Source organism: Megascapheus bottae, chromosome 17, assembly GCF_031878675.1.
Source record: "Megascapheus bottae isolate mThoBot1 chromosome 17, mThoBot2.hap1, whole genome shotgun sequence".
In the NCBI taxonomy this organism is placed as follows: Eukaryota; Metazoa; Chordata; class Mammalia; order Rodentia; family Geomyidae; genus Megascapheus; species Megascapheus bottae.
In genome coordinates this window covers 25,535,967-25,550,131 of record NC_143525.1, presented here as the reverse complement: position 1 = coordinate 25,550,131, position 14,165 = coordinate 25,535,967, and the positions used below count along the sequence as shown (strand labels likewise).

General features: G+C 45.9%; 1 protein-coding gene across 3 annotated transcripts in view; it reads left to right on the top strand.

Moving 5' to 3' along the window:
- The first annotated feature begins 2,774 nt into the window (after positions 1–2,774).
- Rnf157 (ring finger protein 157) overlaps positions 2,775–14,165 on the top strand; it is a 57,406-nt gene continuing 46,015 nt past the window's right edge. For 2 of the 3 annotated variants that reach the window (XM_090350353.1, XM_090350352.1), the window contains exon 1: positions 2,775–3,112. In XM_090350353.1, coding sequence (XP_090206479.1) covers positions 3,025–3,112 — 88 coding nt within the window. In that variant the 5' untranslated portion in view covers positions 2,775–3,024. The remainder of the gene's footprint in view (positions 3,113–14,165) is intronic. The other variant, XM_090350351.1, reaches the window with a different exon arrangement.

The following is a 14,165-nucleotide window of genomic DNA, read 5'->3' as shown; positions in this document are numbered from 1 at the left end:
CTCACACCTATAATCCTAGCTATTCAGGAGGCTGAGATCTGAGGATCAAGGTTCAAAGCCAGCCCAGGCACAAAAGGACCTGAGACTCTTATCTCCAATTAACCTCTAGAAAATAGGAAGTGGGGCTGTGGTTCAAGGGTAGGGTGGTAGCCTTAAGCTGAAGAGTTCAGAGACAGCGCCCAGGCCGAGTTCAAGCCACATGACACCTCCCTCCCCCCCAAAAAAAGCTGGGCACTGGTGGCTCACACCTATAAACCTTGCTATTGAGGAGGCTGAGGTCTGAGGATTGTGGTTCAAAGCCACACCAGACAGGAAAGTTCATGAGACTCTTTTTGTTTTTTGTCAGTAGTAGGACTTGAACTCTAGGCCAGAGTGCTGTCCCAGAGCTCTTCAGTTCAAGGCTACCACCCTACCCCTTGAGCCACAGGGCCATTTCCTGTTTTCTAGTGGTTAATTGGAGATAAGAATCTCAGGGTCTTTAGTGCCTAGGCTGGCTTTGAACTGCAATCCTCAGATCTCAGACTCCTGAGTAGCTAGGATTACAGGCCTGAGCCACGGCTTGCAGCTTCATGAGAATCTTATCTCCAATAAACTACCCAGAAAAAGCTGGAAGTGGTGCTGTGGCACACATGGCAGAGTGCAAGCCTTGAGCACAAAGAGGAATTTAGGGCCTGTTCACTGTCTCTAACCAAGCCCTAGAATCAGCTAAACAAACAAACAAACAAACAAATAAATAAATATAGTAAGAAAAAGAAAAGGAAGTCTGGCACAGAGAGAATTGTTGATAAACATCCATTAATACCATTGTCTAGGCCAGCTGTTTCTTTACTCCAGCAAGCATTGGTCCAACTCATTTGTGGAAGGGGGAAGCAACGCCTAGGCCTGGAAGGCTGTGGAGTCTGTTTCCCAGGCTTGGAGCAAACTGAGATGGAAAAGCAGCAGGACCTGGTTGACTGCCTATTTCTGGCTGAGAGGAGGAAAGTCAGAAACAGATAAACCTGTAAAGGGGAGGGAGGACCTTTTACAACAAACCGGGAGCAGAAAGAACAAAGTCTTCCGAACAGAGCCCAAGATTATAAGGTAACATATTTTTCTCTGTGGCATGGTTGAAAGCATGCTTAGAGATGGGTCTAGATTCTTTGTAGCTTATAATTGACTTTTACCAATGGGAAAGGGAGTATGGACAAGAATCCCAGTTCTCTCCCAAAGGCATGTCCTGGAACTTTCTAGAGGTTAGGGCTGGAGCTGCTGGGAGAGTTTTGAACATTACTCAGGGAGTTCTAGGCCTGCCTGGGGCAGGGGTCTGCTTGGGATTTCAGATCTGCTTCACCGTCAGTCAGTAACAACAACAATAGTAAGCCGGCCAATGGATTACACCTATAATAGTAGCTACTCAGGAGGCTGAGATTTGAAGATCCCAGTTTGAAGCCAGTCCAGGCAGCAAAGTCTAATTAGCCACCAAAAGTGAAAAAGCTAAGTGCCAGCACCTACACCCTGAATTCAGGCTTCAGTACTAAATAAATGAATGAATAAATAAATAAATAAAATTGGGTGGGGGGAGGAAACTAAGGCAATTGTAAGTAACTTCAGCACCAGATCAGTTATTTTTTGCTGAAAAGAGAACACATTTTTAAAATAACAACATAATCAGGAGCTAAATTTATTTTTAAAATGTCTTTTCAAGCCAAATCAAGGGAAGTAACTATTCCAAACTGTACTCTGGATGTTGCTGAGGTCATGTTCTAGCTGTAGGAAATTTTTTGCTGACCTGTCTGTCCTCTCAGAAACAAACACACACCAGACCCACAAATAAAATAAAAGGTTGAAAACACAAATGTCTATAATTAAGTTTTAGAATGACGTCTTTTGCTTGCTCAAGTTTTCCATGCTGTGTGTGTGTTTTGTTTTTGAGACAGGATCTAGCTATGTAACTCAGAAACTCATCCTCCGGCTTTAGCCTTCCTAGTACTGGGATTACAGGCTGGTGTGTGTGTTTGTTGTTATTGTTGTTTGTTTTTGATCAAAGGAACTCCAGATCTCCTTTGATTTCTTTCCCACTGCAACTACCCTGTTCACCAGCAGACCACATGCAGGCCTTTGAGGAGTTTGCAGGGTACAGGCCCTGGTGAACGTCTTTATCTTGATTTGATGCTCTCCAAACTCCGACCCTAAAGGTTACCTGAACTGGACGAGGGGTCCACAGACAACAGGTAAGGCCTCCAAGAGAAGTCATCCACATTAAATACTTCAGTCTAGCCAACTTTTGGGAGCTGGGCTTGGCACAGCACTTGGGGTTCGGTTCGGGTGCTGGAGGTGTGAAGGAGCTGCCTCCACGCGCAGAGGACCGGGTTGCATCTCAGTGGAGGCCGGGAAGCCCCTGTCCAGGCCGAGGAGCTGAGGCCCGGGGAAGCGTGCTTGGGGGGATGCTGGGACAAAAGCAATCGAGCTCCGGTCCGTCCTGGCCTCGTGGGCCCCAGGGTTTGGGGGGAGGGAGGGAGGACCCCTGCGTGGTCATCCGAGCAGCAGGCAAATAGACTGTGGGAGGGAACCCCGATTCCTCCTTCCGCTCCCCAGGCTCAGGCCTGGGTGTTCGCGCGGTGCAGCCCCGCCGCAGGTCCCACCGCGGCCCCCTGCACGAGGCACGCGCCGCCGCTCCCGCCGCAGATCGCCGATGATTGGCTGGCCGGAGACGGGGGCTCTCCTGTCCCGCCTCGTGATTGGCTGAGACTGCCGCGGGGGGCGGGGGCGCGAGCCGCCGTTGACATCACGCGGCCTCAGGCGGCGGCCGTGGCGGTGGTGGCGGCGCCCCCCGGCCCAGCCCCCCGCAGCCCCCCGCGGGCAGAGGCGGCGCTGCAGTGCCCCGCGGAGGATGGTGCGCGGCGTGCCCGGGGCTCCCCGTCACCAGAGCCGCAGTGCCGCCGCAGCCGAGCCGGCCGCGGTGGGCAGCCGACCCCCGCACCCGGCGTGGGGCCGGCGTCCGCGGTGAGGCGTGGAGGGGCCAGTGGGCGCCCAGCCGCCGCGGCCATGGGGGCCCTGACCAGCCGGCAGCACGCGGGCGTGGAGGAGGTGGACATCCCGTCCAACTCCGTGTACCGCTACCCGCCCAAGTCCGGTGAGCGCCTGGAGGGGGGGTGCGGAGGGCGTGGGGGACGGTCCCGACTCGGGGAGGTGGAGAAGGCCGGGGGCCCCGAGGCCGGACTCGGGGAGCCGCGGAGGCTGCCGCGCCGGCCGGCAGCCTGCGGGACCACGGGGGTCACCCTCGGCGGAGAACCCGAGCTGCCCCCGGTAAGCTGCCCTGCGACAGACGGGGACGAGCACCGGTCCAGGGCTGAGCGCCGGGCCCCCCAGGGGGGGGCTTGCCCGGCACACACCGTGCACTACCGGCCGCTCGGAGGGCCGGGCCGCGGTGACAGGCACCCGGCTGGGTGTGCATCGCCCCCCCCTCCCCCATGCCTCATCCAGGCCCGGGGGTGCCGGCGGGTGGGGAGAGAGGTTAGTGCAGGAGCAGAGAGAGCCCGACCCGGGTTTGCAGGGCTGGTCCTTTTGCAGATGCTGCCAGAAGGAAAAACAAAACAACAACAAAAAAAAACCCGCAAGTGTTCAACAGAAACGCTGGGGAGTCTGAGTGCGGATGGTCACTCCCATGCCCCCCAAGTCTGGCTTTTTGGCGTGGGGAGAGATCCGGAGCAGGCCAAAGTGTTAAAAATGCATGGAAGGGTGCTTGTGTTCAGAAGCGTACCTTCCCCTGGAAAGGTAACCGCCTCAGCCTCCTTTGTGGCGTTGGCCATGGGCCTTGGAGGTGCGGGAGGATTTTGACCCTGGAGTAGTCCAATTGAGTGAGCACCCAGCCAGTGGGAACTGCTGGCTCATGACCCAGCCATCCGCTCTTCCTGTGCGCAAAATTTCCGGGGACTGTGTGACCCACACCAACTCTCTGGCGATTGTAGGGAATTTGGTGATCCCTGGAGTGAGGTGTCAGAATTGGAGCGGATCCCGGGCTCGTTTTGGTAGAATAAAGACATGCGAATGAGCCTAGCAGCTTTCTCAGCAGTGGTTCCAGTTTCTGCCAGGTAAAAGCTGGGACCAGACAATGAACCTGCTTCCCTGCCGAGTGCTTGCCAGAATGGTTTCATGCTATTGTGCCAGAGAATGAATCCTTGCAGAGATGAGTGTTAGAGCTGTTTTCAGGAAAGGCTCTTGAAAGATAAAGCGGTGGGTCACTAGTATTTTAATAAAGCTCTTGCTAATTATGGACTATAAATATATGGACTATTGAAAAACAAAACAAAACGCTTGCAAAGAAAGCATCTGTAAAGTGATATACACCTGTCATGCAAGCACTTAGGAGGCTGAGGCAAAAGGGTGCAGAGTTCAAGGTCTGCCTGAATTGCATAGTGAGTTTCAGACCAGCCCTGGGCTACCCAGTGAGACCATATCTCAAAAGAAAACAAAAATCCAAACAACGCTCAACAACAACATTCATCCCCCCCAAAAAGATAAGATAGCATGTTTTGGTTTTAAAGACAAAATCATGAAGTAGTTTTGAGGGGGGGGGTTTCTCCCTTTAAATCACTTGGCTTTTATCAATCAGAATATGGAACGTGTTTTGCTGAGTTTAGAGTTTTCAAGTATGGTTTGCTTCTGCAGGAGATTATTAATCCCTCCTTCACATGACAGAATCAACAAAGGTAGATCTCCTCTGGAAATGTGGCTTCCTGATAGAGTGCTTGTCTAGCATGCATGAAGTCCTAGGTTCATTCCTCAGTACCTAGGTTCAATTCCACATGAACAGAAAAAGCTGGAAGTTGATGCTCAGGCTCAAGTGGTAGAGTGCTAGTCTTGAGGGGAAAAAAAAGAAAAAGGTCAGGGACAGTACCCAGGCCCTGAGTTCAAGCTTCAGGACTCTCAAGAAAACAAAAACACGCAGGGTGGATCAGGCCTATAATCCTAGCTACTCAGGAGGCTGAGATCTAAGGATCAAGGTTCAAAGCCAGCCTTGGCACAAAAGGACCTGAGACTCTTATTTCCAATTAACCTCTAGAAAATGGGAAGTGAGGCTTGGCTCAGGGGTAGGGTGGTAGCCTTGAGTTGAACAGCTCAGTGACAGTGCCCAGGCCAGTTCAAGCCCCATGAACCCCCTCCCAAACGAAAAACATCCCCCCCCCAAAAAAAACCCAAAATACAAAACATACATAGATTTCTGGAAGGTGTTTCCCATGGGATACAAGTGTGACTACTGGATGATGCTAACAAGAGTATGGTAGACTAAACCAAAACTTCCCTTCACTAATACTTGAAGTGGAAAGTCATCCTGTATTCCATGCTGCCAGTCTTTAACAAGTTTTACCTGACTGTGCCTTACTCATCCATTCATTTATATCTTGCTGTATTTATCATTTGAGACAAGGTCTTGAGATGTAGCTGGCAGGCCTCAGACTTGTAATCTTCCTGTCTTAGCTTCCCAAATGTTAGGATTATAGGTGTGTTGACTATATGTGTGTATAACACACACACACACGTGCACATGTGTGTGTGTGTGTGTGTGTGTATTTGATCAAGTTTTTTTGTTGTTGTTTGTTTGGTTTGGTTTTGGTATTAGGGTATAGGGTTTGAATCCAGGGCCCCATGCCTGCTGTGTTTGTTATACCAATGAGCCACACCCTCAGCTAGCAACAATTTCTTTCTTTCTTTCTTTTTTTTTTTTTTTTTTTTGAGACAGTCTTGCTAAATCCCAGGCTGTCCTTGAGCTTGCTGGGTAGCCCAGGCTGGCCTCAAATTTCAGATCCTCTAGCTGTAGTGTTCCTATTGCTAGTATTAAAGGCATGCACCACCATGTCCAACCATGTCCAGTGTCCCCAACTCAAGTTGTTTTTTTTTTTTTTAAACATTTGGCTAAGGGCTGGGAGGTTGGCCTAGTGGTAGAGTGCTTGCCTAGCCTGCATGAAGACCCGGGTTTGATTCTTCAGTATCACATACATAAAAAAAAGTCGGAAGTGGTGCTGAGGTTCAAGTGGTAGAGCTCTAACCTAGGGAAACCCTAAGGACAGTGCTCATGTCCTGAGTTCAAACCCAGAAATGGCAAAAAAAAAAAAAAAATTGGCTTATCATTTCCAACTCTTTTTTTCCCCCCAGTGGTGGGGACTGAACTCGGTCTGAGCACTGTCCTTGTGTTTTTTCAAGGCTAGAACTCTACCACTTGAGTCACAGCAACACTTTCAGCTCTTTTTTTTTTTCCCCTATATGTGGTACGGAGGAATCAAACCAGTAGGCCAAACTCCTATGAGAAAAATTTTTACAGCAAGTTTATATTGACAATGAAGCAGAAAATAGGATTAGAACTTCTACATCCCAGTCACCATAACTATTTTGTTTTTATTTTGATAAGAGTCTCATGAAGTTTCCTGCCCAGGCTGGCTTTGAACTGTGATACTCAGAGTAACTACGATTACAAGCATGAGCTATTGGAGCTTGGTTTATAGTTAAGTTTTATTATTTTTTGTTAGTAGCAGAGTTTGAAGCAGGCTTTATGCTTGTTCTATCATTTGAGCTATATCTGAAGTCTTGCTTTTTACCTTGTGGAGTCTCGAGGACTTTTCTGTCTAGGTTGTCTTCAATTCATGTTCTAGTAGACTACAGCCTAGTGAGTAGTTTGGATTACAGGCACAAGCCACGACAATATGTACCCTTCTGTGTTTGTGTATCTGTGTATGCTTGCATGTGTGTCCTGGGGCTTAAACTCAGGGCTTGGGTGCTATCCCTATACTTTTTTTTCTCAAGGCTAGGGTTCTACCATTTAAACCACATTAGCTCCCCTTCCAGCTTTTTTGGTGCTTAACTGAAGATGAGGTCTCGTGGACTTTTTTGCCTGGGCTGTTTTCAAACCACTATCCTCAGATCTCAGGCTCCTGGGTAGCTAAAATTACAGCCATGAGCTACCAGCATTCAGTTAACAGCCTTTCTATATTTTCAGTGGATTGTGGTGTTTTGTTTTCCTTCAAAGCTAGCACTCTACCACTTGCACCACAGCACCACTTCCAGGTTTTTCTGTGTACATAGTACTAAGGAATCGAACCCAAGGCTTCACACATGCTAGGCAAGCTCTCTACCACTAAACCACATTCCCAGCCCTGGATTGTTGTTGTTATTATTATTATTATTAGGGCTTGATCTCCGCTTAGGCACTGTCCCTGAGCTCTTCAGCTCAAGGCTACCACCCTACCCCTGAGCCAAGCCCCACTTCTTCTCGAGGTTAATTGGAGATAAGAGCTTCAGGTTCTTTTATGCCCTGGCTGGCTTTGAACCTTGATCGTCAGATCTCAGCTTCCTGAGTAGCTAGGATAACAGGCGTGGTGAGCCACTGCACTGGGCCCTGGTTTGTTTTTTTAAGACAGAATCTTATCATGTAGCCCAAGTTGGCTTTGAGCTCATGATATTTCTGCCTTGTGGTCTCAAGTAGCTATAATTATAGGTAGGGAACTATTAATGATTCTGTTTTATCACTCTTTCTGTGAGGTTTTAGTTGCCAAAAAAATGCAACAAAATTAAAAATTGCAAGCCGGGCATCAGTGGCTCATGCCTGTAATCCTACCCACTCAAGACACTGAGATCTGAGGATCATGGTTCAAAGCCAGCCTGGCACAAAAATCTATGAGATTCTTATCTCCAGTTAACCACCAGAAAACCAAAAGTGATGCTGTGGCTCAAATGGTAGAGCTTAACCTTAAGCTGAAGAGCTCAGGGACAGCGCCCAGGCCCAGAGTTCAAGCCCCACAACTGACTAAATAAGTAAATAAAAATTACAATCTTTTGGGGCTGCAAGTTTGGCCTAGTGGTAGAGTGCCTTCCTAGCAACCACAAAAGCTCAGTGGCATTCATAGATTGGAAGACTTAATATAATGAAGATGTCACTGTAATCCAAATTGATCTATAATAATTGATTGTATCACCTTCATACTCACAACAGGCTTTTTTTGTGTGTGTGTGTAGAAGAGTAAGGGTCCTGGGGCTTGAACTTAGGATCTGGGTGGTGTCTGAGCTTTTATGCTCAAGGCTAGGCATTTTATAGGTATGAGACACCAGTACCTGGATTGTGATAGACTTAAAAAAAACAAACAGAAATTAGGGGCCGGGAGTTTGGCCTAGTGGTAGATTGCTTGCCTAGCATGCACGAAGACCTAGATTTGATTCCTTGGTACCACATACATAGAAAAAAAGCTGGAAGTGGTGCTGTGGCTCAAGTGGTAGAACTCTAGCCTTAAGAAAAGTCCAAGGACAGTGCCCAGGCCCTGAGGTCAAGCCCTATAACTGGGAGGAAAAAAAACAGAAATTAACCTGCTGATCCTCAAATTTCTATGAACATTCAAAGGACATAGACTATTCAACCAATCAAAGCTGGATAGTTTTTGTTTTTATCTTTTGGATGGCTGTGTGATCTGGACACTGTCCCTGAGCTCTTTAGCTTGAGGTTAGCGTTCTGTCACTTTGAGCCACTGTTCTACTTCCAATTTTTAGGTTATTAATTAGAGGTAAGAATCTCATGGATTGTTCTGCCCAAGCTGGCTTGTGAACCATAATCCTCAGCCCTCTGAGTAGCTAGGATTATAGGCATGAGCCACTGGTGCCGGATGGATTTTTTTTTAACAACATCAAAAATCCCATGTTCCATTTCCTGGAATTTGTTTCCATAAATAGTATTTATTGAAGGCGTAGTTATGCCTTTGAGTTCCTCTCCTTGGAGTATGTTTATCACTGAATTTCTAAATTACAATGTTACCATAATCAAGACATTGCAGAAGGATCAATATTATAGATAAATAGAATGAACTGGGAGCTAGAAATAAATTCTGTTGTCACCAGTTAACTTTGACAAAGAATCAAGACAAGTCAGTAGAGAAAGAATAGTCTTTCCAACAAATACTACTAGGACAGTTTGATAATAAAAGCAGAAAATGAACTCATATCCTTTCTTAAAAGCTGGGGATGTATCAAGTGATAGTAGCTTTGCCTAGTATGTATGTGGCCCTGGGTTCAAATCCTAGCATTGCATGCAGGACAGCAGACCCTTTCTTTACCCCAAAAGTTAATTAAAAATTAATCATACAGTGAAAAGACAACCCAGTGAATGGAAGAAAATGTTTGCAAGTCATACAGATAATAAGGGAGTTGCGCCTACCGTATGTAAACTTTACAACTCAATGATAAAAAGATTATCCAATTAAAATGGGCACAGAGAAGTGGATGTGTGACACAAGTGGTAAAGCATCAGCCTTGAGTGAAAAAGCCAAGTGAGAGCATAAGGCCCTGAATTCAAGCTTCAGTACTAACATAAACACACACACAGAGAAAACAGGGTTTCTCAAAGGCCTAGTTAATGTATGACTTACTAGCTCCATTCATTCACTTTTTCTTGTTGCCAAGGGAAAACAAATACATTCATTCAGAGTTTGCACTTAAATATACTTACAACATTATTCATAATAGCAAAAAGGTAGACTAAGTCAGATGTCCATAAACATAGAAGTGGAATAAGTGATAAGTAAAATATGATAAATCCATACAGTATAATATTTGATTAAAAAGAAGAATGAAGTATTAATATTTACTACAGCATAGATAAATCCTGAAAATAATTATCCTAAGTAAAAGAAGCTGAATTCAAAAAGCCAAATATTACATAATCTCACTTATTTGAAATATCAAAAGAGGCAACCCCAGAGACAAAATAGATCAGTGACTGCCAGCATCTGGGGTAAGGGAGAAAGGAGTGGCTGCTAATGGTTTTCTTTTGAGACAATCAGAATGTTCTAAAATTAGATAATGGTGAATTACTGCACAACTCTGTGAATATTCTAAAAACCACTGTGTTGTATATTTTATTGTTGCTTTTTGGCTGTATTGGGGTTTGAACTCATGTCCTATGCTTGCAAAGTAGATGCTTTAGCACGTGAGCCAGCATCCAGCCCAGCTTGTATACTTTAAATAGGTAAATTGGAGGGTATATATAATAAAGTATATCTATTTCAAATATAGTTATTTGAAAAGTGACTCAGAGACCTACATGGAAGAGTTGAAGCCAGGCACTAGTGGCTTATGCCTGTAATCCTAGGTACTCAGGAGGCTGAGATCTGAGGATCACAGTACAAAGCCAGCCCAGGCACTAAAGTCTGTGAGACTGTAGCAGGACCATTCGCACTATTTTTTATAGCAGAATATATAAATATCATTCTAATAAATGCCTTTTTTTTTTCTTTTTGCCAGTCCTGGGGCTTGAAGTCAAGGCTTGAACACTGTCCTTAGATTCTCAAGGCTAGCACTCCACCACTTGAGCCACAGCACCACTTCCAGATTTTTCTATGTATGTGGTACTGAAGAATCGAATCTGGGTCTTCATGAATGCTAGGCAAGCACTCTACCACTAGGCCAAACTCCTGGCCAAGTCAGTGAGTTTCTTATCTCCAGTTAACCACCAGAGAACCGGAAGTGGTGCTATGGCTTACATGGTAGAGCACTAACCTTTAGCTGAAGAGTTCAGGGACAGCACCCAGTCCTAGAGTTCAAGCCCCCAACTCCCAAGAGTTGGAACTTGGAAAAATATATAGGAGAAAATTTTATTTGATTTGGACTATAAAGAGTTTGTTTTTTTTTTCTTTTTTGTCAGTTGTGGGGCTTGAACTCAGGGCTTAGGCACTAGCTTTTGTGCTCAAGGATAGCATTCTGCCACTTGAGTCACAGCTCCACTTACAGTTTTCTTTTGGTTAATTGGAGATAAGAGTCTCATGGACTTTCCTGCCCTAGCTGGACTTTCTTGCCCAGGCTGGCTTTGGACTGCAATCCTCAGATCTCAGCTTCTTGAGTAGCTAAGATTACTGATATGAGCCACCAGCACTCCATGTACAAGGTTTTTGTTTGTTTGTTTGTTTTTCCTCTAGTCATGGGCTTGAACTCTGGGCATGGGCGCTATCTCTGAGCTCTTCAGCTTAAGGCTACCGCCCTACTCCTGGGCCTGGGCATTGCCCCTGAGCTCTTCAGCTCAAGGCTACTGCCTTACCCCTTGAGCCACAGTCCCACTTCCCATTTTCTAGAGATTAATTGGAGATGAGTCAGTGGTTGGGCTGGCTTTGAACAGTGATCCTCAGAGCTCAGCCTCCTGAGTAGCTAGGATTACAAGCGTGTGCCATCGTACCCAGCAAGAGTTCTTAATGTATAACCTCAGTAGCACATTCTTATGAATTTTCTTTCTTCTTTTTTTTTTCTTTTTCTTCGGTCTGGACATTGAACTCAGGGTCCCATATATATTAGGCATTCTTGAGCTATACTCTTAAAATCATGATCAAAACCAGGCATGGTGGCTCATGCCTGTAATCCTAACTATTCAAGAGGCTGAGATCTGTGGATTGAGATTTAAAGCCAGCCCAGGCAGGAAAGTCTGTGAGACTCTTATTTCCAGTTAATCACCAAAAAATGCTGGAAGTGGAGTTTTGGCTCGAGTGGTAGAATGCTAGCCTTTAGCAAAAATGCTCAGGGACAGTGCTCAGTCCCTGAATTGAAGCCTCAAAGTATCCTTCCCCCCATAATCCATAAAAATAGAAAATAGAAATGATAAGTTGGGCTTCTTTAGAATAAAAACATTTGCACTTCAAAAGACATCAAGAAGACAAAAGGTAAGCTGAGATTGGTGGCTCAGGCCTGTAATCCTAGCTATTCAAGAGGCTGAGATCTGTGGATCTTTCTAGCCTGGGTAGGAAGATCAATGAGACTCTTACTTTTAGTTAACTACTAAAAAGCTGAAAGTAGGGCTGCAGCTTAAGTGGTAGAGCACTAACCTTGAGCAAAAAAGCTCAGGGACAGTGACCAGGATCTGAGTTCAAGCCCCAGGACTCACACACAAACCCACACACACACACAACTGGAAAGAACCCATATGCCTACCAGTGAGTGAAGGGCTAAAGATGTGAGATATTTATGCAGGGGAACATTATTCAGTAAGGAGAGGACTAAGTGACATAGAACATGATTGCACTTCACATACATGCTCAGAGGAGATGCCCAGTGCAAGTCTGACTCTTCTGAGTCTGTTTATGAGAAATAGCTAGAAGAAGCTCATTTCTGTTTCGTGTTTAAGGCTGAGGATGGTAGTAGGAATTAAACATGACCAGACAATTGGGGGCAGCTGGAAAGTTGTTTGGTATGTTTTCTAGTCCTAGCACTTGAACTAAGGGCCTGGACAGTATCCATGTGCTTTTTGTCACTGGCACCTAGCAACTTGCTTTCATTTTTTATCATTGAGAAAGAGATTACCCTCTTCTCAGGAGGGTACTCCCTCTCACTGCCTTCTGCAAGCTGGTTCCCGTGGATCTGTGCCCCACCTTCCTGCCTGCTTGTTCAGAGTTCCCACACTGAACTCAAGCTGCACAGCTCTACATCCCAAATTTACCTCTCTCCATTCCTTTCTTACTTATTTTGCAACAAGCCATCTGTCAATATACTTTTGTTTTTCAGTGCTGGGAGTCAGACCCTCGCCTAGTGTGTGCTAAGCATATTCTGTACCACTGAGTTACGTCCTCATCTAGCTCTTGGTGTTTTGAGGCAGGGTTTGCTATTGTTGCTTGGCTGTCATAGCTGCAGGCCTATGCTAGCACACTCAGCTAAAGTTGGAACTTTTCTAATTTCACCTAATGTATAGAAAATACATTTTGCTAAGCTCGGCAGTAACTGATTCACATTAACTTGAGAAGGCTGCTTTCTACTAAAGGCAGCTAGGCACCTCCCTCTATAAATTATGCACTTGGAAAATAGATCTAGCAAGGGCAAGGCATAAATAATTGATAATAAGCTTTCCTAAGTGATGAACTGCAGGCTGTATCACTGCAGATGGTTGCTTTTGTGTGGCTAAGTTTTGATGGGTGACTCCGCTGAGTTCCTCAGTGGTTCTTGTTTCTAACTTTTGGGTATGTCAGTGGTAGGGCTTGAACTCAGGGCCTCACACTCTTGCTTAGCTTTGTTGCTCAAGGCTGGTGCTCCTACCACTTGAGCCATACTCGTGGTTTCTTTCTTTCTTTTTTTTTTTTGGTTGGTCATGGGGCTTGAACTCTGGGCCTGGGCGCTGTCCCTGAGCTCTTCAGCTCAAGGCTACCGCCCTACCCCTTGAGCCACTTCCACTTTGTAGTGGTTAACTGGAGATGAGTCTCACGGACTTGAGTGCCCAGGTTGGCTTTGAACTGTAATCCTCAGATGTTAGCCTCCTGAGTAGCTAGGATTACAGCTAGCTTCCTGGTTTGTTTGTTTGTTTGTTTGTTTTGTGTGTGTGTATGTGTGTGTGTGTATGTGTGTTTGGTTTTTTTGCTGGTTAATTGGAGATAAAAAGTCTTACAAACTATCCTGCCTGGGCTGGCTTTGAACTATTATCTTCAGATCTCAGCTTCCAGAGCAGCTAGGATTGCAGGTACAAGCCACCACTGCTTAGCCTGTTTCTAACTTTTTTTTTTTCTGGTCCTGAGGCTTGAACTCTGGGCCTCAGCACAGTCCTTGGGCTTTCTCAAGGCTATCACTCTACCACTTGAGCACTACCAGCTTTTTCTGTGTACATGATACCAAGGAATCAAACCCAAGGCTTCATGGATGCTAGACAAGCACTCTACCACTAGGCCACATTCCCAGCCCCTGTTTCTAACTTTTTGTTTTTTGTTTGTTTGTTTTTGCCAGTCCTGGGGCTTGAACTCAGGCTTGGGCACTGTCCTTGGACACTTTTTACTCAAGGCTAGAGCTCTGCCACTTGAACCACAGCACCACTTCCAGCCTTTTCTGAGTATGTGGTACCAAGGAATCAAACCCAGGGCTTTGTGCATGCTAGGTGAGCACTCTACTAATAGGCTGTGCTCCCAACCCTGTTTTTTTTGAGGGGAGCACCTGGGCATGTCCCCAACCTCTTTTTGCTCAAGGCTAGTTCTCTATTACGGGAGCCACAGATCTGTTTTCACCATGTCAATGGTTCATTGGAGATAAACTATTCAGTACTTTCTCGCTTGTGCTGGTTACAAACTGCAATAAACTCATCCTGGGTTATGTCCCTGAGGTCTTCAGCTCAAGGCTACTTCCCTATCCTTGAGCCAAGCTACACTTCGGTTTTCTAGAGGTTAATTGGAGATAAGAGTCCCAGGTCCTTTTGT